The sequence below is a fragment of the Emydura macquarii genome, unplaced genomic scaffold, assembly GCF_026122565.2.
Source record: "Emydura macquarii macquarii isolate MOO-44397 ecotype Brisbane River unplaced genomic scaffold, CSIRO-AGI_Emac_v2 contig_2871, whole genome shotgun sequence".
Classification (NCBI taxonomy): domain Eukaryota; kingdom Metazoa; phylum Chordata; order Testudines; family Chelidae; genus Emydura; species Emydura macquarii.
Window position 1 is genome coordinate 70060 of NW_027133008.1, and position 22278 is coordinate 92337.

The 22278-nt window shown below is 47.2% G+C and overlaps 1 protein-coding gene across 1 annotated transcript; it reads left to right on the forward strand.

Moving 5' to 3' along the window:
* Positions 1-1389: 1389 nt before the first annotated feature.
* On the forward strand, positions 1390-22047 carry KEL (Kell metallo-endopeptidase (Kell blood group)). The gene is made up of 18 exons (XM_067568309.1): positions 1390-1436; positions 4455-4638; positions 6291-6494; positions 7342-7466; positions 8417-8563; positions 10617-10682; positions 11683-11871; positions 12183-12328; positions 13366-13492; positions 14093-14203; positions 14855-14953; positions 15527-15604; positions 16131-16234; positions 16803-16913; positions 19160-19227; positions 19598-19764; positions 20544-20639; positions 21871-22047. The coding sequence occupies exons 1-18, from the start codon at positions 1419-1421 to the stop codon at positions 22045-22047; spliced, it is 2217 nt and encodes a 738-aa protein (XP_067424410.1). The 5' UTR covers positions 1390-1418.
* The last annotated feature ends 231 nt before the right edge of the window (positions 22048-22278 follow it).

Genomic DNA, 22278 nt, shown 5'->3' on the forward strand with positions numbered 1-22278 from the left:
AGGTCAGGGGCCTCCATGTTCCAGGCTATACAGAACCTCAGATGGATGTGAAGATGTATGATGTGAGGGGACCCTAGAGGTATAAGGAACTGGGGATAAGTAATTGACTTCAGCCTCCTAAGGCGTCAATATCCTTATCTCACAGTTATAAAACATGTGATCTCACAGTTATAAAACTATGAATCTGCATGTGCACCTCAGGGATAAACAAATAACCTCGTTGCTAGTTTTGTAGTGCACGGGGTGGGGGAGCTAACTCTTGGGAAATAGCTCATCATCGGCACTGGAAGCCAGGCCCATTTGTGCATCCCAAAGGCAGCGTGGGAAGACAATGGTACATTCTCCCGGAGCGTCTGTCAGAGTGGGGTGGTGAAGGAGGACCCTGCCACTGGACCTCTGCTCAGGTCTAACCTTTCTGTAAGCTCTCGCCCCCAAGTAGGTTGCAGCCACCCCTCTGTATCTGCCCTCCCCAACGTATCCCAACCCTCCTGCCACTGAACTTTACGGGCTTCAGGGTTAGTAGCCTTTGACCCCCCACTCCACTCATGAACCTTTCACGGGGCCACCAGGCGAAGGAAACACTCCTCTTAAATCCTCCCAGGAAAGGTCTTCAGGGAAGTGGGCTGCTGCTCTTTTGTACCAAGGTGCAATGCACACAGGGTGCACCTGCCACCCTGGAACAGATTAATGGATTCTTGGTGCAGAAGGAAGAGAATCAGAACTGGATTTCTGTTCCCACTGGAAATAGATTCTGGCTGGGGTGCTGTTATGGAAGCAGCAGGAGAAGCACATCTGGATTTCTGCACCTCCTGGGGATGGGAAGGGGCGGAGGAGCAGCAGAACATGTAACTCATTATCTCAGAGGTTAGCACAGGCCTCAGGGCCCGGAATAGCAGGTTCAAACAGGCAGTGAGAATATCAGCGTGAAGCAGGCACATGGGCTGGGGGACCAGCAGGGCAGCTGCGGGGAGGAAGTGGTGAGCTGGCAGGGGGAGAGAATCGATTATTCGTTACCAAGACGGGTTCTTGGCACGGTGGGGAGGGGGCAGGTGCACAGGGTAACTCAGACAGACAGACTGTGGTGGCACTTGGCTTCCCCCAAAGGGACTTGTAGAAAGCAGGAATGCACAGTGTCGGGGGAGGAAGGGGTGTCAGGAGGAGAAGGTGGGCGGGGAGCTGCAGAAATGTATCCCTCTCTCTCTCTCTCTCTGCCTCCTGTTTTCTTTAAGGGTGTTTTTCAAAACCGTTTTCCCCATCTCCTCCTCCGAGCACTTGGCCGAAGTGGGAAGGAGCGGCTGTCTGAGATCTGAGCTCTGCTCCTCACCAGCCCTGGAGGAGGAGAAGGGCGTAAACAACCTAGCAGCAGCTACAGCAGCAGTCACCAGGCGAGGAGCAGGGGAGACGGCACAGTGAAAGGCATGAGGGCTCCGCAGCAGGTAGGGAAAGAACTGCAGTCCCTATTCCTATAATTTAACTCACTTGTGCTCCCTCTCTTTCCCTCCCTCTCTACGTCTCTCTTTCACTCTTACCAGCTCTCTGTCCCACAGGGGGTTGAACAGTTGGACTCAGCGGTACTTGAGAGTTGGGGTACAGAAAGCACTAGCACAGGACAGACACCAGGGGCTCAAGTTCCAGCATGTACGTCTTTGGAGTTTGAGTTTCAACTTCTTTCTGGACTTGCCTGGCTGACACACTGATAACCCCGCGCTCCCTCTCCCTACTGCCAGTGAGACAAGATATCAAAGTTTTCTGTCTCTATATTTATCTGTAAATTCTGCTTTGCCAACATTTGCGTCAAAGAGTCTTTCTTTCCATATCTCTGCGTCAGAGTGAGTGAATTTGTGAGGGACGCTCGTTTTGCACTGTCCCAGCAGGTAACAATGCTGCTAGAATCACTAGCTACAATTCAGAGTCACCCCAGTGGGCAGTTTTGTTTGGAGTTGCTGTCCACAGTTAAAGGCTTTAGAAAACCCGCTCCCACTGATGGTCATTTTGAGGTTATGCTGAGACCTAGATGAACAATTTGCAACAAATAATGTATGTGATGAGTTTCTTTTTTCCTGGTATTCACAAATTGTCCACAAACAAATTGCAGAATTCCAGATGTCCTCTTTATTCAGAATTATTTGCAAATCTCTTCAACAAATATTTTCTTTAGTGTGGAGATCATTCTTGAATTAGAAATATTTGCAAATTGAACATCACATTGTATTGGCTAATTATATATCATGTGGTATAGTTTTCTTTTCCTCACTGGATGTCTGATATAATTAACCAACATGGCACTAATTGCAAATGTATAATCAAATGTACCGTTGGCAAGTAGTGCCGTGTTGATTAAATATATAAGACATCCAAATGGAATAGAACAACACAATGTGAGTTGTGTAACTAACCAGCATAACATGAATTTCAAATTGTCCATTAGGTTATAATTACAGCTGTTGAATACAGAAAAAGGCAGGGTTCTAAGCCTTTGTTTGCATTTTGTATGACCATTCCATTTGTTCATGTTATTTTCTATTCATACAAATGGGGTTTTGTGGGCATGTATATTTGAGGAACGGCTCTTTTGCATACACATGCCCATATTCACACGACAACATGTCCCTCATTGAACAGACCCTAAAATCTCAGCTCAGTTTGGAATTGTGGGTTGGGAGGGAGCAGTCTAAATTTATGTTTTGTTTGGTTGAATCACTGTTATTTTACAGAGGCATTATTTAATAAGAAAAATATGAATACACTCTTTATGCTGTGTGTACTATGCATCATAGATTCCACAAGAAATAGAAAGATCACATCTTGCTGCTTCCTGCCTTCTCATACCACATCTTTCCATGTTTGAGGGAGAGAAATAGGTACAATTCAAATAGCACAAGACCAGGGCCGTTCAGGATTTTGAGCATCTTGTAATTAGGAGGGATCAGGCTGCCAACCTGAAAAACAGGGGAACATACTGCAGGGGCAAGGCAGGGTACAGGGGATGGCTTTGGTTGGGGATGAAAGAACTGCACACAGGAGAAAAGGGTACCCAGTCCTCTCTGTTCTTAAGCCATGCAAATTCCCCCTCCCTTTCCATCCTTTCCCTGACACTGTCTTTACTTTCAGAGTGAAACCCAGTGTGTGTCACTGTCAGAGTGAGCTGGAAAAAATCATTTTTCTCCCTCTATTGTATTCTGTCTAGTTACTTTCGGTTTTCTACCCTATATGTGCAGGCCCAGCTCTTGTCTATTTGATTTCCTTTCTCCTATTCTGAATCCTGCCTTAAGTAGTTGGGGGCAGATTTTCAAAGGCACCGTCATGCCCCCATTGAAAGTCGGTGTGAGCTGGACACCTAACTGGAATGTGTGACTTTGAAAATCCCCCCGTTAATGATTGGACTGAATTTCAAGGATATAAAATTCTTTGTGTGCTAAGCATTATGGCCCAGATCCACAAAGGTACTGAGGCTCCAAATTTGGAAGTTAGAAGCCTCATTACTTCTGTGATCAGGATCTATAACCCTACTTTTTGCTCTTCTCCTTCTATTCTATTTTGCTGTATGGTGGATCTTATACCACGCTCATCACTGCAGTGTATGAGCAACTTCCAGCAGTACATTAGGCGACGTGACTAATGGCTGTCGTGTGTTAGTCCCCTCATCCTCTCCCCTGAGGAGAAGAGTGTGCAGGAGAGTGCTCAGTTTTGGTAGTGTGGTTTTGTTTTGTGTTGTTGTTCTTTAAATACACCTATTGCTCTTAGTTTATGGGAAAGAAGGCAGGTTGAATAAATGCATCTTGCACCTGATGGTGAGGTTTCGGATGGTCCTTAGTTTCTGGAGGAGTTCATTCCTCGCTCTCAGGCCAGCTCTGAGAAAGCTTTTTGTCCCCTGCACCAACGACCTTATCCTTCTCTTTCCATACATCTTCACACTTCTCCTCCCGCTCTTGGGTTTTCTACTCTTAGCTTGTCTTTGCTTTGGGTCTGATTATTGATCATCATGTTTCTGGCAGTAGTGCCAAAGGGCCAGCCCAGATCGGGCCCCCATTGGGCGGGTGCTGAACAAACACAGATCAGCGGACAGTATCTGCTCCGAAGAGCGTACAGGCCAGACACACACCGAGTGGGGGCAAGGCAGTGACACAGAAGCAGAATGTACAATGGGATGGCAGCATGTTTGGTGGGAGTTGGGGGGCTGGAGGGGGGCAGAAAAATGGAAAGAAAGGGAAGGAATAGCTGCAGCTAGTAAGGAAGGGGAAGTGGAAGAGTTGCAGAAACCGCTGTTGAGGGTTCTGCAGGATGTGGATAGAAGTAACTCGGGAACTGGTACAATTACCAATGTCCCTGGTTACCAGCCCTCCTGCCTCAATACTGGGAGAATGGGAGGAACTGGGAGTCATGTGACCAGACGTCACTTTAATAGGAATGTTTCTCTCTTCATCTCCTTTCTTTTCCTCACTCCCCCACTCCAGGCCTGTGAGGAGGATCCGAGAGAGGCTGCAAAGAAAGGGAGATGCCTCCGGGGGAAAAGCCTGCTCCTGTGTGCCCTCGTGCTCAGCACTGTCCTTGGGTTTGCACTGCTTCTTGCTTACACCACCCTGACCTGTCACTTAGGTACAAGACATAACAGTCCTTCTCCCTTCCCCCACCCAACCCGTCAGTGAGACCCCTCCCTCTCACCTCTCCCTTCATTGCCTTTTGGCCCAGGCTCTGGGCAATTCCTGGGTCTTAAGACAACATAAAGGTCTGAAGTAAATAAATGGTAATAAAGAGATATTGCCCTACTCCTCTCCAAGCCTTCCCGGCCCTGCTGAGGTCTCCTCACTCCCACGCTTCCTGCCAGGCCGGTTTGGCCAGGCCCACCTTCCACGAAGACCAGCACTGCACCTTCTCAAAGCGATTGTATTACTCTTATCCCCTCCTTCACACCCATTGCTTCTGAATCCCTGCCCAGTCTGGAGGTAACCCAGCAGGAATGGGGATACATTTGAAATTTGGGGCTGCAGCTTGGAATTGCCCCTCCTTTCCATCCTGAATTCATAGGCCAGTCCTGGTTTTCACAGGCCCAGCCAATGGAACCCTAGTACTAATGAGACAATTAAAGCATCCCAGTCAGTGGCAGAGCTGGGAAGAGAGTCCAGGAATCTAGATCCGCAAGCAGTCCACTTTTCCAACCACTAGACAGATCTCTGCTATAAAGATCTATAACTATGGAGAGGCCAAATTGTGCACATCCTCTTCCCCAGTTTCTTATCTGCCCCTTCCCTGGCATTTCCCTTTAGCTCATCTCCTGTCCTCATCTGTGAGGACTGGGGGTTCCCTCACCATAGACTCATAGAAATTAGAGACAGGCTGTATTAGTTCAAATCATCTCTATCTCCCACTTGCTTCCACATACACCCCACCAACCACTGAAGGTTTCAGCCTTGCTTATATATTATGCAGGGTTTTGTCTAAGCCAGTTTCCTATGTCTCAAACAACGGCCCTTCCACCCTTCAATTTGGGACATTATGCTGAAGCCTATGGCTTTGTCTAGACACAAACATGCATGGGTTTAACTAAAGTTCTTGTTTTTTTTTTTACTTGAGTGGCTTATTTCAGCAGGGAACTGATTTAACAGGGAACCAACATAAGCCACTCTTAAAACAAAATAAGAATGTCTACCCAGGGGTTTACGCAGGTTTAGTTAAATCAGTTTTTAAACCAATGTGAGTTAGACTGGTGCAACTTTCCCCTGTAGTCAAGGTCTAATACATTTACATTTTTGGAAATGCTTCCTGATATATCCCAACTTGAACTTCCCTTCATTGTTCAGGTTTATCTCCTTTCCCTTAGCTGTGTCCTTCTCTTCCTCCCTGGTGTTTACACCCTTCTTGTCCCTGTAGTGGTTATCATATTCCCTCTGGGTCACTGCTTGGTCAAACACCCACTGACACACAGTGAATGTGGTAAGAAGAGGAAAATAGAAGACAGATTTGTTGATAATCAGCTTTGTGATTGCGTGGGTTGTGCCAAGATGGGACCTCACCCCTGGGGTGATCATCTGTCTTTTATTTTAACGGCTTCCCTTAACTGGTATCTAATGTCCTCTATCCCAAAAAGTCAAACGTAGGATACACTTTATCCTCTATTCAGCAATAATTTTGCTAAGAATCCAACTGTGCCAAAAGTATAGGATTTTATACCATAAATAAAACTTTGTGGGGACGTGTCCCTTCAAAATAACCTCTCTCCTATATTTTCAGAGAGTTATCCTGAATTTCCTTCACCCTACTAATGACTGCTCCTGTCTTTGCTCCTTTCCCAGAACCTTGTGACACGAAGGAGTGCCTCAGACTCACGACCAGACTCCTGAAGGCAAGGAATGTCACCATAGACCCTTGTGAGGATTTTTATGGCTATGCCTGTGGCAACTGGGAAGCCAGCCACTCGCACGGGGTGACTATGGAGTCATCAGATGTGTTTAATGTCCTGCTGGAAGAAAACCAGCTGATCCTGAAAAGGCTCATAGGTAGGGCAGAGAGAAGGACAGTATATGTACTGCCAGCATCCTCTGCAGTCAGAGCTGTGATTATTGACATACAACGGTGCAGCCACTCCCAATAGGGAACAAACTCAACCCCTGTCACCTCTCTGTCACTGCAACCACAGCCATGACACCCAGCTTGCATCAGAATGGTAGCACACCAATGGGAACAACACCATCTCCCTGTCACCACAACCGCCAACATGCATCACTACAACCTCCTCCGGAAAATGACCAAACCATTTCTGTCACCATAGCTAGAGTAACAATCATATGGCCTCTTGCTTCAGCATCTTAAGTCCAAATATTTTCCTGCCAGCTCACACCACCACCACCATGGAAGCAACCACCCTAATTAGGCAACAATACAACCAGCCATGCACCGACACACAACCACCTCCATGTCATCCCCCTGTCATTGTAACTAGAGCTACAACCACCCTCGTTGGAAACATAAAGCTCTCTTGGCATTCTCCAATGCTGACATATGACTGTATCCCTCTGTCTCCTGGAGTTTGGATGTGATCATGTCTCATTACTGGCTGGCCCCTAGAAACTATAGCAGAAACCTCCTTGCTCACTCTTTTGGTTTAGGTGATTGTGGGTTGTGCTTTTTGGTGCGTAAGGTCCAGATTTGATCTGCACTGGAGACTCCGTTGTCTATCTACCCAGCCCCAGTGTGTTACATTTTGTCATGATTATCAAACAAGCTGCAGTCCCCGCTTCAGTATACACATTACTTCTTACCAATCCCACCTCCTCACCTGAGGCTGCCTCTTGGTCTTCTTTATTTTTTGGCTCTTTAGTTTTTTGTCTGCTTTCCTTTTCTCAGAGGTTCCAGAGCTCAGGCTTGGAGACTCAGCCAAGGCAAAAGCCATCCGGTTCTACCACTCCTGCATGGATACCCAACGGATAGAGGAAGAAGGGGCACAGTCCTTGAAGGATCTCATAAATCAGGTGATCACTGCTCACACATGCTATTTCTGAGTATACGTAAACCCTTCCACTTCAGAAAAGAGTTTTACCAGGAAGAGGATAGAAAACTACCGGGGGAAATGTAATCATCTGCTTCATTATTTACTCCTTCTTAATTGCACTTGCCAGCACCAGTTCAGTGGTTCCTAAAAGTTCCCATAGGATGGCAGGTTGGTGGCTTCTGCCCATGGAATGAGCTGGTGAGTCACAGCCTAATTTGTAAATGACAAGTATCCATGGCACAAACATCATTTCCCTAATCAATATGACGGGCTCAATGCTCAGATTTGGCTGCCTGATTTCAGGCCCTGACTATGTATTTATTACCGTAATGTCCATTCAGGCACATGCAGCATTGAAGTTTTAGCATTCCTCCCATTCTGCAGGAGGGGCAGTTTTGTTAACAGGAACACAGTGTAATTCAATGAGATCCAATCTGCAGGTTAGGAAACTTCCTGCAAAAAAAATGGAATTTTAAGGCCCAAAGACTGTAAGATCTGATTTCAATCCCGAAACCCCCCAGTAAGAAAAATGCACCTTAACTGTCTGCTTGAGGGTCACAGTGAAATGTAGACACTTTCTTTTCTTCCCCCCCCGCCCCCCCCAGCTTTTTTCTGACACCTGTGGCCATTTCATATGCCTCCCTCTCATCCTTTTGCCCTCCTCTGCCCTGTATGGCAATTGTATGTCATTGCATAAAGTTAATATGTCAGGGTCACTTTAGGAGCACCCAGGGAGTGTGAAGAAATTCATGGGTCCTTCCATTGTTTCTTCATTATTTGTACTGATCCTGACCCTTGGCTGTCACATTCATCATGTTCCATGAGGGTGGGAGGGAGAATTTGGGGATCAGTATCAAGTAACTGTTCCCGCTTCTCTTTCCACCAGTGGTAATCAGTAAATTCTCTGTGTGTGTCACTCTTCTTCTGCAGGTTGGTGGCTGGGACTTCACAGGCTCCAGGAAGAACACAGACTTTAACCAGACCCTGCAGACACTCGTGGGCAAATACAACACTTTCCCCTTCTTCAGAGCCTTTGTGGGACCCAGCTCTTTTGACCCCAGCATTAATATCATCCAGGTGAGAGGATCAGGAGGAGGGTGCAGTCAGAAAGGACAGGTGTGATGTTCCCCTCTGCAATCTGGCCTGGTACAGCGCTGTGTCACCCCCAATCCCCCCACTCCTGGGGCCTGTCTTGCACTTGGGTCAGCCCACGCACAACCTCCTGCAAACAAGCGGTTCCTGACTTAATGAATGGGTGCTTCTGGCCAGCCACTCATGGGATTATGCAATGGTGTGACCCCCAGCCACCATCCACAGTCCCAGATGCAGCCCTAGGAATTGCCATTTTACAAAGTTCACTGCCGCCTACTGGACTCTGCAAGCTCATTGGTTAGTCAGTTTATAGTAATTGATCAAATAAATTGATACGCACCAGCTCTGTCAATCTAAGTGAAGTCTCTACACACACCCAAACCACATGCACTGCTTTAGATAAAACAAACAGTTACGTTTACTAAGTACAGAAAGATTTGAAGTGATTATACGCCAGAAGAATATGTCAGATTTGATTGGGAAGAAATAAAAGCAAAACACATTCTAAAGCAAGTTTAATACTTCCAGTAGCTTCCCAACGTTAGATAATGTTCACCACAGGCTGGCTGACTCCTTCAGCCAGGCCCTTCCCACGCAGACAGTCTTCCAGTTGCGTGGTGTTGTCTTGTAGACGGATTGCAAGAGAGCGATCCAGAGACCAAAACGTCTCTGCCTTTAACTTGTTTCCTCATCACCCCCCGGGTTCAGGTGACGGGCAATGTCTGGCATGGCTTCCTCCACTTGAGTCAAATGAGCAGATGTTTAGGCCAGTTTACTGTTCCTGGAAGAGCTGGGTTTGTTTTATGCATGCCTTTGTGAAGCCTGAATTACCTTTGCCTTTAGTGTTTGCCTGGATCTATTCAAGCCATGTGAGACATGCATTTGGGAATATTACATAGCAGAGCTTCATAACCATACATACGACACTGCAATATACAGTCACATCATAAGGGTGTACACGGGCTGCACTGTGTCACAACAGGATCAGGGGGCTACCTGTGGGCCTTTAGAACCAAATAATTGCTTAAACCATTAGGGTAGGCAGTGGCATTTGGACATATCTTGACTATTATAAACCCATTAGCTCCTTTAAAAAAATCTCTGTAGATCTATGCGATTAAAATAAACAAGAGGAACTGTTTTGCCATGCAGTGTGTAATTAACCCATGGAACCCACTGCTGCAGGATATCCTTGATGCTAATAGCTCAGTGAGACTAGAAAAGGATTAGGCACTACCATCAACAGAACCAATATCAGCAGTAACACTATGTAGGGGAGAAATTGTTTTGGTCATCAGTCCTCATGAGCTGGGAGGTCAAGAAGTCCTCCTTGCTCCAGTTTTATAACATTATATAATGAGGAACATTATGGATATTTTAAAGCCTTCGTCTGTCAGAGCCTGGAGACCAGATGCTTTTTTGTGCCAGTTCTTTTCCTTAAATTCCCCACTCATTTCTTAATTTTCTAATTACTTTTTAAAAAATAAAATCATCCTTATCGTTCATTTCTGGAGCATATGGAAAGCAGGTTAGGGTGAGCACATATGAGTAAAGTTATTTCCTTTTTTCCCACCTTTAATCTGCCCTTGTCTGTTTAGATAGTAATCTGTGTTGGGAAGGGAAAGGCTTTTGTTATGTGCACAATACAATGGGGGTCTGACCTCAAATGAGGCCTCTGGGCATCAATTAAATAAAAATTCATAAGTTGTTCTTGTTATTATGTATTTTATATATATAATTAATAATAATAATAATTAATAATAATACCACGTGACCATGTATCCAATGAAGACTAACCAATGTAGCTTGAATTTAAATGTCAAATACTCACAACAAACTTCTTGCAAATGAGCTGACGACCAAAAAGTAACCACAGAAACTCTTTGGGATACACTTCCCAATCAGTTTATGAGAATCTAAGCTGCTTGCAGACAAATTCTTGAACAGATAAAGAAACAAAAGTCACTGGATAAATTATTTTCCTGTCTCTAGTGCGTCTGGTATTAACCAAATGTCTGTCCTTCACTCCTTTCCTCAGATTGACCATCCTGAGTTTGAGATGCCACTAGAAAGTGACTACAATGAAAAAGCAAATTATCCTGAGGTACCATATCAGAGGCGGGGGCAAGGCAAAAAAATGCCTACTGGGTTCGAGGATCTCCTTTGAAATGTCCCCTGCTTTGGAATGGTTTGTGGGTGGTGATCACACATGCTCAGTATCTGAGGAGATCACAGGGCTATGGCTGGCTTCTCCAGCGGAGGTATCTTAGGCCTTGGCCGCACTAGGACAAGATGGGTTTTTGGAGTGTGATAGGTAACCTGTTTTTAGCTAACAGGTTGTTAAATGCTGGTGTAGGAAGGGCCCGCTGTAGTTTTTGATGTGTGTTAGCTAGTCAAGGGGAACCTGGGTTACAAACATCTTGTCCTGGCTATACTAGGACTCTGTAACCTGTTTGTTAAAATGTGACACATTTCATCCTAGTGTGAAATAGAGCCCTTGAAATCATCTTTGAATTCAGGCCAGAAAATCCAGGTCCATTTTAGTCATCTCCGCTCCTTCATCTTTCTGAACTGGATCAGCTGAGTTGACTGCAATTTACTGAGTGTGAATCTTTCAAAGATCTTAATAACCAAAGTTCTATTTTACACCATGGATGTTTAGGATCCCCTGCTAATCCATGTAAGAACAGGAGCCTGGCCTGCCATCTCTGTCCAAAATGTCCATTCTATTCACTGTTGTTCATTGCTGCTTTATGCAGTTAAACAGCTGCCTTCTCCCACCCCAAAGGTGGCTGCATTTCAGTGCTAAAATCGTCCCTGTATCTAAACCATTTGTAAAGTGTGAGGGAACTACACGCTATTACTTCCCATTGAAAATTCAGTTTTGTTCACAGATCCAACAGCCCTACTCAGCCAACCTGGCTGCAGGCAGTTACACAGGAACATGGGGATAAACGGGGAGACTTGTGGGGTGGAAATGGTGTGGAGCTGTCTTGAAAGATTGAGGTTTGGGTGGGATGAGACGGGTGGGTGGGTGAGTGGATGGGTGGGATGGCTCAGACCCCAACTCAGCTCTTGTATTGGTGGTGGGTTTTAAATCACAGGTTGTCCGCGTGTATTTCTCATACCTGATGAAGCTGGGGACACTGCTGGGAGGGCCAGAGAATGTGACCTCCAACTACGTCTCCCTCGCCTTGTCCTTCATCTCCAACCTCCAGAAGGAGGTCACCCCACTGCAGGAACGCCGGGAGAGAGGGATGCTGTTCTATCGCACCACTCTCAGGGAGCTGCAGGTGTGTCTCTTGAACAGCCAGATGAGCAAGGGTGTGTGGAGCCCCTGGCAGGAGCCAGGCAGAATTTGCCAGTCTCCTGCCACCTAGGGTCTCCTCTCTCACTGAACTCTCAGTGCATCCTCAACCTGCGGAGGTTGTTCTTCGCGGGCACTAGGGTGAGAGTTCCTTTCTCCGCCCTCTTAGTCTTGGTGACACCTCTCTCTGAGCTGTCAGCACCCCTACATCTCACCCTGGTGAAAGTGCCCCCCGATGGTACCTGTTTTCCCCATTCAGTCCAGGGAAGTCACATTACTGTCTGGCTTTACCTTCAGGAAGAGGCACCCTCAATCGATTGGCTGTCATGCCTCCAGGCAGCCTTCCATCCCGTGCAGCTGAGCATCTCCCAGCCAATCGCAGTGCATGACATGGATTATTTGAGAGGCATGTCACGACTGATTGGAAAATGGCAGACGGGGAGGTAGGAGCTGATGTCTGATGCTGCAGCCATTGTGCTTTGAGGAGGCTGCGATAGCTTCCGGTGTCAAACTAAACATGAATGGACTTAGTCAGTGTTCAGATGGGAGACCGACAAGGAAACGCTAAGCTATTGAGGGAGCGGCATGGATAACCCAGCAGGGGCTCTTCCCACTTGTGGTCATTAAAGATCCTCCGACACTTTCTGCAAGCTTCGGCCTGTTTCCTGGCCCAGCTCCAGCTCAGGCCATTATACTCTGCCAAACTAAACTCTCCCTGCAGTTCCAGCAGGCAGAGGTTTTCTTGGCCACGCCTTGTCTTAGTCTCCATGGTATTGCTCTTTGCAGATAAACAGCTGCCACAGTTTTGTTACAAATGATCAAATAGGTTGTCCCGGGGGTGGATTGGGGAGACGGAACCCTTTACTGCCTGCTCGTTTCACCTCCACGCCGCGAGTGAGCAACGAGGGGGTTACTTTACAATTCTTTTATCCATAACAGTATGTAAATGTATACATTTCCAGCAACTCCCCATAGACCTTTATTTGGTTACATTGACACCTATAAAATGAACATTAACAACTACATAATGAATATAATATACCTGCCCCTGTTTGTTGTTTACAGGGTTACCATACAGAGGGCAGGCACATCACCTTAAAACTTATAAATTTCACACTAACGTTCTTTGAAGTAAAGGTATGCCGGGGGAAGAAGGAAGATAATGCTTTCTTCCCACCAAGACCTTACACAGAAATAGCCATAGGTATTTTATTAACCTCATTCCCAGCACAGATGGCCGGGAAGGGAGGAAAAGAAGAAAAAGATAACAGACTCTAACTAGAATTCACACGAATTAACAGAAACAAAGTTTGCCCGTGCCATGATCCCGTTCCCTGTAGCTTAGGTCTGACCACTTGTCCAGCTTTAGCTCTTTACTCTCCTACAAGTTTGCCAAAGAGATGGCTGCATTTAGAGCTGGTTGAAGTGATCCGTATATATTGGTCCCTATAAATGTGCTCTTTTGTGTCTTTCCCACCAGTGTCCTACAGATCTATATGATCCTCTGTCTGGTTGGGAATCTCTCCCCAGCCCTCGACAGCCGGTTCCAAGATGCACGCAGGGACCTGTTGGAAAAGCTGCATGGACAGATGGGAGAATCTGGGTTGGTGAGTCAGTTTCCCTTCAGTTCCCTCCAGCCACCACGGGAGCTCTGTAAAAACTGTGTGTCCATGGACCCCCGTCACTGGCTGCTATCCCCGATCCCTAGTCCTCACAGTAGAGTTTCTCAGAGAAGGACATGCTGACCAGGCTAGGAGCATTACTTCTTATTTCTTAACAGTTTCCTCCAGCCATGATGCCATGGAGGAAGCCAGTCCTGTACCTGCTCCACCATGGAGTCCAATCCACCCTAAGAGGTTTCCACAAAGACAGGGGTTGGAGAAAAATATGCAGATGGGCAGGTCTCCCCTTTCTGTTCCTCCCAGTCAGGAGATGAGTCCCCTCCACTAGTGGAAGCACAGAGGGTGAACCAGCCTTGAGTTCTATGGCCATGTTGCCTAATGGCGCTTTCCTGAGGTGCTCAAAGCCTTTCGGGTGGATAAAAACCTAAGTAAAAATAAACTCTTGATTATTTGTTATGCTCATTACTACACATGTGCACATATTTCTCTGTCCCTCTCTTTCCATGTGTCGTTCTGCCTTCCTTCTCTGGATCTCTTTGTTTCTTTCCCTTTCTCTGTCTCATTGTCTCTCTGTCTCTTTCCCAGGTACCGACCCATCGCTGGAGGAAATGCCTGAGTGAGACCAGCACTTTCTTTGGTCCTGTCCTTGGGGAGATGATTGTTCAAGAGATTTTCCCTCAAGAGACAAAGGAACTTGTAGGTATTCTTCTTCCCCCGCCCAAACACAAACTCAGCTTCATTTCCTTCTCTTCTTATCATTCTCAGCCGATACACTGCCAAGGTCAGGTTGCTTCCTTATTCCTTACAAATGTCTCATCATTCTTTGGGAGTGAGGGAGGTTATTGGAGCGTCAATGCACTTATTGCTAAAATAGTCAGTACTTGGACCTCAAGTCCTTATCCTCATCCATAACTAAATAGATATGGATTCTGAATTTTCCTTTTCTTCAAGCAGAGGGAAGGACTCCAGAGCAGGTCCCATCACATGTTAGGAGAGGAAAAGTCTAGGACTGAGTAAACTTGTGATTGTGTTACCCTCTCACCTGAACAGAGGCAAAGGGGAGAGGAGGAGAACAGGGCAGGGTTAGGGGCCTATTGTGGGAGTAGTGTAGAAAGGGCAAGCCCGTGGCTGAAAGGATGTGAAGAATGAACTCCATTCTCACTCCCTAGAGGGAGGGATCCTCACCAGGGCTGGGTTGTGGCTGAATTTGTGGAGCATGGAGAGATGCTAGACCAGGACTGAATAAACATGGGCCCTGAGTACTCCCCTCTCCTCCCGGAGCCAGACACGGCAATTCCTAAGGAGCTTTTCTGTAGCCCTGAATTTGTCTCTCTTTCCTCGTGGCAGGCTGAGAAGATGTTCTCTGAGATCCGAGATGCCCTCCACAGTCGGCTGGATCAGGTGGCGTGGATGGATGAGCAGACCCGACAAGAGGCCAAAGACAAGGTGAGTGTGGAAGACACAGGTCACTGAGGCCTTTCTGTCCCAGAAGCTCCTGAAGAAGGGATGAGTGTCTGCAGCTGCACATATTCTGACATGCGTGCACATGCTCCTACATAGACACTTCTCTACATACCTGCTCAGCACTTCTAGGTGGATACACATATACAATCATATGCACAGGTCATACACTGACATGTATGTATGGGAGAAGCTCAGTGTCTATCCATGCACACTCACAGCTACAGGTACCAACATATATGTGCACCAAATGCTTCCACATGGAAGGAGATAAACACAAAACTGCCCTGGTGCAAGCAACTGCAACTCCATGGGCTTCACAGGTGCAACTGCTGCTTATCTCGGGGCTGCATTTGGCCTTAGAACAACTGAATTGGGAAAGGAGAAGAGCAAGAGGAGATGTTTACCAGCAGCTGTCAAATCGGACAGCTCTGATTTCTATAGAGCTCGTGTATAGATCCTATTTACCCTGCCCTGAAACACGTCATAGAGAAACTCAAAATGCAAAGAATCCTTTTGGTTACATTTATTTTATTTTTATTTATTTTTTTATTTAAGATTTCTAAGCTCCAGGTGGAAATTGGTTATCCAGACAACATCCTGCAAACTGCTGAAATGGACCGGGAATTCCAGGATGTGAGTTAACAATGCAAACATGCCTTTCTCGTTACCGGCGATATACCTGTTCCATATCCTAGGACACCTTCTGCTAGAGGAAAGGGAGCAGAGCGTGTTCCATACAACTAGCATACCGTCTCCTTTCCCTCCAGTGTCTTGGTCTGAGTTGGGTTGGGTCAGGAGAAGCTGGGAGGTCCAGCCAGTGTTCCTGCATCTTTGCCCTGCTCTGCCGCTTCCTGGGACAGGAGAAGTTGGGGGTGGCACAGTTCATCCCCAAAGAAGGTGTGCTCTGCTGTGTCTGTGATAATATCTCCTGCAGTCCTTTTGCACATCTTAGGTTGGAGATTTTGGGGATTGGGAGAGCAAAGACAGAATGTGTGATTGTTTGTCTTTTGATGAACCCCATTTTCTGCTCTGTTTGGTGCTGTCTCTTTTGCCCTACCCTCTCTCTGAGTCTCATCTCTCTCTCTCTCATTCTCTATTTCTCTGTCTTTCTCTTCTGTGTCCTTTGAAACTCTCTCTCATTGCCCCTCTTTTTCCTCAGTTGGAGATACATGATGATACCTTTTTGCTCAATGTGGTGGCCTGCATGAAGTTCCTGAGGGAAAATTTCTCCCTGAGGCTCCTTCGTCCTCACCCACAGGATAGGTAAGCGTCAGCCGACTGGTGGTGGGGATGATGTGTGGTAGGGTACGGGCTATGGGATGTGTATAGGCAGTGGAGAAGATATATAGGAGCAGTTGATAGAAGAAGATACAACACAAACAAGAGGATTTGAGAAATAGTAGAGGAATGGGCCAAAAAGGTGGGGAGGAAGGTTACTCTTGTGGTGAATGTCCTGAACAGGCAGTCAGAAGAGCTGGGTTCATTTCCCTGTTCTGCCACAGACTGCCTGTGTACCCTGGGCAAGTCTGCAAAATGAGGCGAATAGCAGTGGCCTGCCTGACAGCAGTCTGGGGAAGGTTCATCCATGAATGTTTTCCAGGAGCTTAGCTACTACAGTGGTCAGTAGAGGCAGATACAGTGTCTGTAGTGAGCACATGAGGCTATGGATAACGTGAATCTCCAAGTCTGCCTCCTCTCTGTACGGGACTGCGCGGGGGAGGCCTTTCTCTATGTTCCCATTCCCCCAAAGGCCCGGTAGGGAGAGAGATCAGAAGAGGGTTCCAAGCCATCACTACTGGGTGTTCTCTCTCCTTTTGTTTTCTGTTTCTAGTTGGGAGGTCTATCCCTGGTTTGTCTATTCCTACTACTCGCTGAGGCTCCACACCGTGGTCTTCCCTGCGGGATTGTTCCGCAGCCCGTTCTTCCACGTCGACTTCCCCAGGTACTGAGAGGCTGCAAAGCCGCCAGCAGGAACCTCCCCCCTTCATCATGCTGCGTTTGCAGCACACTGGCTCACTGCAAAAGGCAGGGGGAGGGTGGGTCCTACTCTGACAGAACTCAATGGGAATTTGGCCACTGACTTCAGAGAGGGCAAACCAGGACCTAAGTGATTTCCATGTGGGGCTGGGGAAAGCCCTCTCTCATCTGGCACTGACTAATCTCAGGCTCTTACCCTGAGACTGAGGCTGGTATTTTTCTGGCCCTCCTAGAGAGAACATAATAGAGCAGAAGGAAAAATGTCATGAGGCTCATCAAGCCAGGTTGCAAAGAAGACGGTTCCGGATCCCACCTCTATCTGGAGTCACTGAAAGATGGGGATATTGCCTTACTAGGCAATCTCCTGTCCAAATTGTCTTCAAATGGATCAAAGACAACTCTGCTTCCCCTTTACAAAAAGACCGCCTCTACTAAGCAACCCTTTTTTTGCATTATGGGGTTTGTATGCCTCACTGTGAACCATCCAACAGTACAATTCTGTTCCTCTGTTGTAATGAGAGCACCTATGTGGAGCAACCAGTTGTTGTCATTGAGTGGTCATTTAAGAGACAGAGCACTATAAAACATTGTTTTGATGTCAGTTTGCTTTTCCCTGGAGAAAGGGATGCACAGAAGGAATTAACTCCAAACTCATTAAATTCCCATTGTGCAAAGATAGGCTCTCACTAGGGGAGGGAATTTAAGTTGAAATGAAACAGGTGATCTGATCAATATAATTCTTTTTCATTCTGTGATGAAACTTCCACGTCCTCTCTGTAGAATGCCCCAGGTGCCCTCGGAGACTCATAAAACCCGTAACAGGATAAAAAATGGGACACTGCTCAAATGTGTCAAATATATTTTTCCAATGCTATGTGCTTCCCCTTAATGAGTGAGTCACTTCTGAATCAGCAGAACTGCCCCCAGTATTCAGTCTGATTTGCTGACTAAATTGACTGTGACAGAAGTAAGTTTGTTACAACTGTTAGCCCAGTTAAGAGAGAAGAAGCATTAGGTTCAGGAGTCAAACAGCCAGGTGTTTTTTTTGCCAAAAAATGCAGTTTGGGGTTGATGAAAACATTTCATGAATTCATTCTGAATTCTCCAAGTTGTCTCAGTTGAACTAAAAATCCAGAAAAAAATCAAAACATTTTGTTTTGACATTTTTTTAAATGAAAAGTTTTTTGTCTTCATTTAAGTGACCTATTAATTCTGAAATCTCGTGATCACTATCTACATGTTGCTAACAGTCTTTGATTTTTCATTATTGAGCAATGCGTGAAAGAAAGGAGCGGGATGATCATACTGTGGAATTCAACTGTGCGTGGACTCTCATTTTGCTGTCTCAGATGGGTGGAGCTTGGTTTGTGGATGGCGTTTGTGGGAGTACCACAACTATTATTTCCAATGAAACCCCTGATCAGATTACTTTCTGTTGTGCACATCATTAGCAGACTTGTCAACAAACACCCAGTTGCAATTGCTCACCTGTACAACCCCACTGACTTTACATTATACCCTCAGTTACATTTGTGCAACTGTTCTGTAGGCCGTGGCGTTGAACAGACGTCACTAACCAGGCATACGTGAGGACGCTAGGATTCCACAGGAATTAATGAGGGCAGAATTTGACTTGCAGAATCTTTATTAATGGTGATAGTGTATGAGCTAGAAAGAATTCAGCTTGAGTCTCAGGGTATGTCTATACTGGAATAAAAGACCTGCAACACGTGTCTGGGTTCAGCTCAGCTGACTCGGGCTGCGTGGGGCTAAAAATTTGCTGTGCAGATGTTCCGGCTCAGGCTGGAGCTTGAACTCTGGGAGCCTCCCCCATGACAAGGTCCCAGAACTTCAGCTCTAACCCAATCCCGAAAGTTTATATAGCAATTTTGCAGCCGTCCAGGAGCCCAAGTCAGCTGACCTAGGCCAGCGGTGGGTGTTTAATTGCTGTGTAAACATGCCCTCAGAGCCCAGGCGGAATTTGCAGTGCTGATTGTTAGAAGAATCATACTTTTACTTGCATATTTACTGAACACGTTCGATCTGGAGTCACAGAGACGATAAGCATGCAGCCCCTGATACTGGTTTTACGCTGACACTTGGCAGAGTAGAATCACGCTGGATGGAGCAGGGTTGTACCGAGAAACCCTTACTCTCCCTACCTCCTGCAGGCTTCACAGCTGCTAAGCATTGACATTCTGTGTTTTTCAGCGCTGCTAACTTTGGAGCCATGGGAGTCATCATGGCACACGAGCTGCTTCACGTGTTCTACGATTATGGTGTGTATTGTGTATTGTGCTGGAATTAGGGATACTGGGGATGTGGCAGCCCCCTATGGCTTGAAGTAGCAATAATAACCAAATACCTGGTTTCCGCGTTCAGCACTCCCACTATAAAAATTGTTCCAGCACGCCTGGAGCCACTGCTGATAATATATAACATAGCCAGTTTCCTCTGCTCATTGTCACTGGCCTCAGGGGAGTGTTCCCGCCCCTATTTAAATGTATGGTGCAAAGGTAGGTTTGGTAAATTCAAATCACTCAGTCCCAGACCATGTTCATTCCTAACGGGAGTTCAGTGACTGGTGAGGTGAGTCCCAGTGGACACTGGTATTGCATTTACCTTCCTGGATTTCCCTCTTCTCCGCAGTGCTGCCTGAGAGCTGCCCTAGATGCAACAGGGATGCACTAGTTCGCGGTATAGACTGCCTAGTGGAACAGTATGAAAGCTACTCTCTGCAGAGCCTGAGAGTCAATGGCACTTTCACGCTGCTGGAGAATGCAGCTGACACCGGGGGACTTGCCATCGCTTACCAGGTATCAACAAGCTATCTGCTGTTCCAGTCTTGTAGTTTCACACAGCTCTGCCAACGTCCCTGAATCCTGCCCTGCAGCCCCCTGCTATTCCAGTCCTGGGTCTTTTGTTCCGAGAATGTCCTCTGTATGAAAAAAGGGGGTCATTATTTCAAGCTGATACAGGCCCCTGGGAACTAAACTGATGTTCTTCAATTCATTTCTCTTGTGACCTGGATGAATCAGGACCCATAACTATGGAGGTGAAAGGACTCTGCAGAAGAAAATTCCTCTCCCGTTTTCCATGGCTGGGGCAGTCGTGAGGTTTAATTGAATAATGTCAGTCACATGCCACTGGATCTTTAAACAGAAGGCACTGCTGATATGCAAAGCATGGCAAGTCTTTTTCAAGCATGGGTGACTCAAGTTGAAATAGTTTTTGTTCATTCATAATGCATCAAAGAGCATGTCATCTTCTGACCCTCTGCTTCCACCGTGTGGTAACGTCTGGAATGGGATGCACAAGGGTTAGCTTGACTTTCTCCCTTATCAGAGATAGGGACGAGGGCTGGGATCTCAGAGAGCGAGGAGATTGGAAGGTGAAGTCACAGAAATGACACTTTCTCAGTGGGTGGGTGGCTGTCACTATCTCAGCGTAAGAGCTCCCGGGCAGCACCAGCAACCCACACAGGGAAGACAGAGGACCCTGATTTCAGTTCTCTGTTCTGAGTTAAATTTGCCTGGTGAGATTTGTGGAACCCAGTCTGAGACTTTTTATTTTCTCTCTCCCTCTTTCTCCACAGGCCTATAAGAACTGGCTGAAAAAGCACAAACGGGAGAGAAATTTACCCATGAGTGGACTCTCGCACCATCAGCTCTTCTACCTCAGCTTTGCCCACGTAATGAACTCCCTGCTAGTCTTGTTAATCTTGTCTCTCCCTGCCCATCTGGCCTCTTAATGTATCTTCCTCTCATACTCTCTCTGCTTTGTGTGTCTGAGCATCACCACCTCCCCCTTCTTGTCTGAGAGCATGTCTACACTACAGCCCTTAGTCGACCTGTAATATGTCCACGCTACCCACCTTCTGTCAGTGGTATGTGTCCTCACCAGGAGCGCTTCCACCGACTGAAGTGGGGCAGTGTGGGGGGCTGAGAGCCAGGGCTTTCAGCTCTGTGCAACTCCTAGTCAGGAGCCCAGCTGTCTCCCCGCTCTCACCTCCCCCCAGCTTGCAGTCTGGAGCAGAGTCCCAGCTGCCTGGGCTCCTCGCCGCCCCCCTCCCACCCACTCTCTGCAGGTAGCTGGGCAGCCTTCTCAATTTCAAGGCTCACCGAGCTGTGAAATTAACAAAGCTGCCCTGGTCCCAGTGGGGAGCAGGGTCTGAAGCCACCCGGGCTTCTCCTCCTGACTTCCAGCTGGGAGCGGAGATGGGGGCAGGGAGAAGAAACTCCCAGCTGGGAGCTGTAAAGGGGGGAGAAACTGCACTAGCTGGAGCTTCAGGGTGCTTATTGAGTGGCCCTGAGAAGAGTGCAGAAGAAGGTGATCCAGTCCTGAGGTTATAAAGGGTTGGGTCACTCTGGTAAGGTCCGCATCAGAGATGGGATGTGGCGGCTGTTGGACCACCTGTCAGTGAATGCAGGCAGGATTAACCTGAGTGATCAGCTGGGCTTCCAGCAACAGCGATGAGTCCAGTGTGACCCAGACACTGCAAACCACATGGATAAAGGCTGCACACTCCGCTCCAAAGAATGGCACTGCCTGTCCTATGGTGCTTCCCCCTGCCAACAGCATAATTTCTGCCTTACTGGGGCTGTGACTAAATGACACGCTGCAATAACCCAGTGAAGAATGCAGCACAGATAGATATGGATGGATGGAACGCCTTCCCTTACATGCACTAGGAAATGGCAGTGTCCAGGTGTGAAGGGAAGGATGTGTAAATCTGAATGTCACCCTTGCTCCTGAGACTGTTGCCCAGAACATCCCCGTGTCTGCCCGGTCTCCTCACACTCACATTGCCCCGGAAGGATGACAAGCTGGAACCTTACAGGACTACACGGGCCTTTGAGACAAGTGAGCAAATGAGCCTCTGGGATTTTAGATGCTGACATGCTTGTTTTGTATACCTCCAGGGGATGTGTGGGCACCAGACCCCCAAGAGACTGCGAACCTTCCTGCGCAGGGATCCGCACAGCCCCGCTCCACTTCGCGTCCGCGGGACCCTCAGCAACAGCCAGGACTTTGCCAGGCACTTCCACTGCTCCAGCACATCACCGATGAATCCAGCCTGCAAGTGCCACATCTGGTAATCCACAGGGAGGCGGCGCGAGAGAGAAAGAGAGACAAGCAGAGGGATGGAGACTGGAGCTGTAGAATTCATCCCTGCTGAAGAATGTCCTGCTGTCTCGCAGAGACATGCTAGAGCCTAACCCATTCCTTCCCCTCCCTTCTTCTCATCCTTTCTGCCATATCTCAGCTCTCGCCCTGCCAACGGGTCATGGTTCCAGTCTGGATAGCAGGAGGGAAGAGAGTCAATATGT

Bases quoted from the DNA above. Each gene is read 5' to 3' on its own strand.
- KEL (XM_067568309.1), top strand. The intron at 13,493-14,092 runs GTGAGTCAGTTT...TCTCTTTCCCAG, and splicing joins AGATGGGAGAATCTGGGTTG to GTACCGACCCATCGCTGGAG. The intron at 19,765-20,543 runs GTATCAACAAGC...CTTTCTCCACAG, and splicing joins GACTTGCCATCGCTTACCAG to GCCTATAAGAACTGGCTGAA.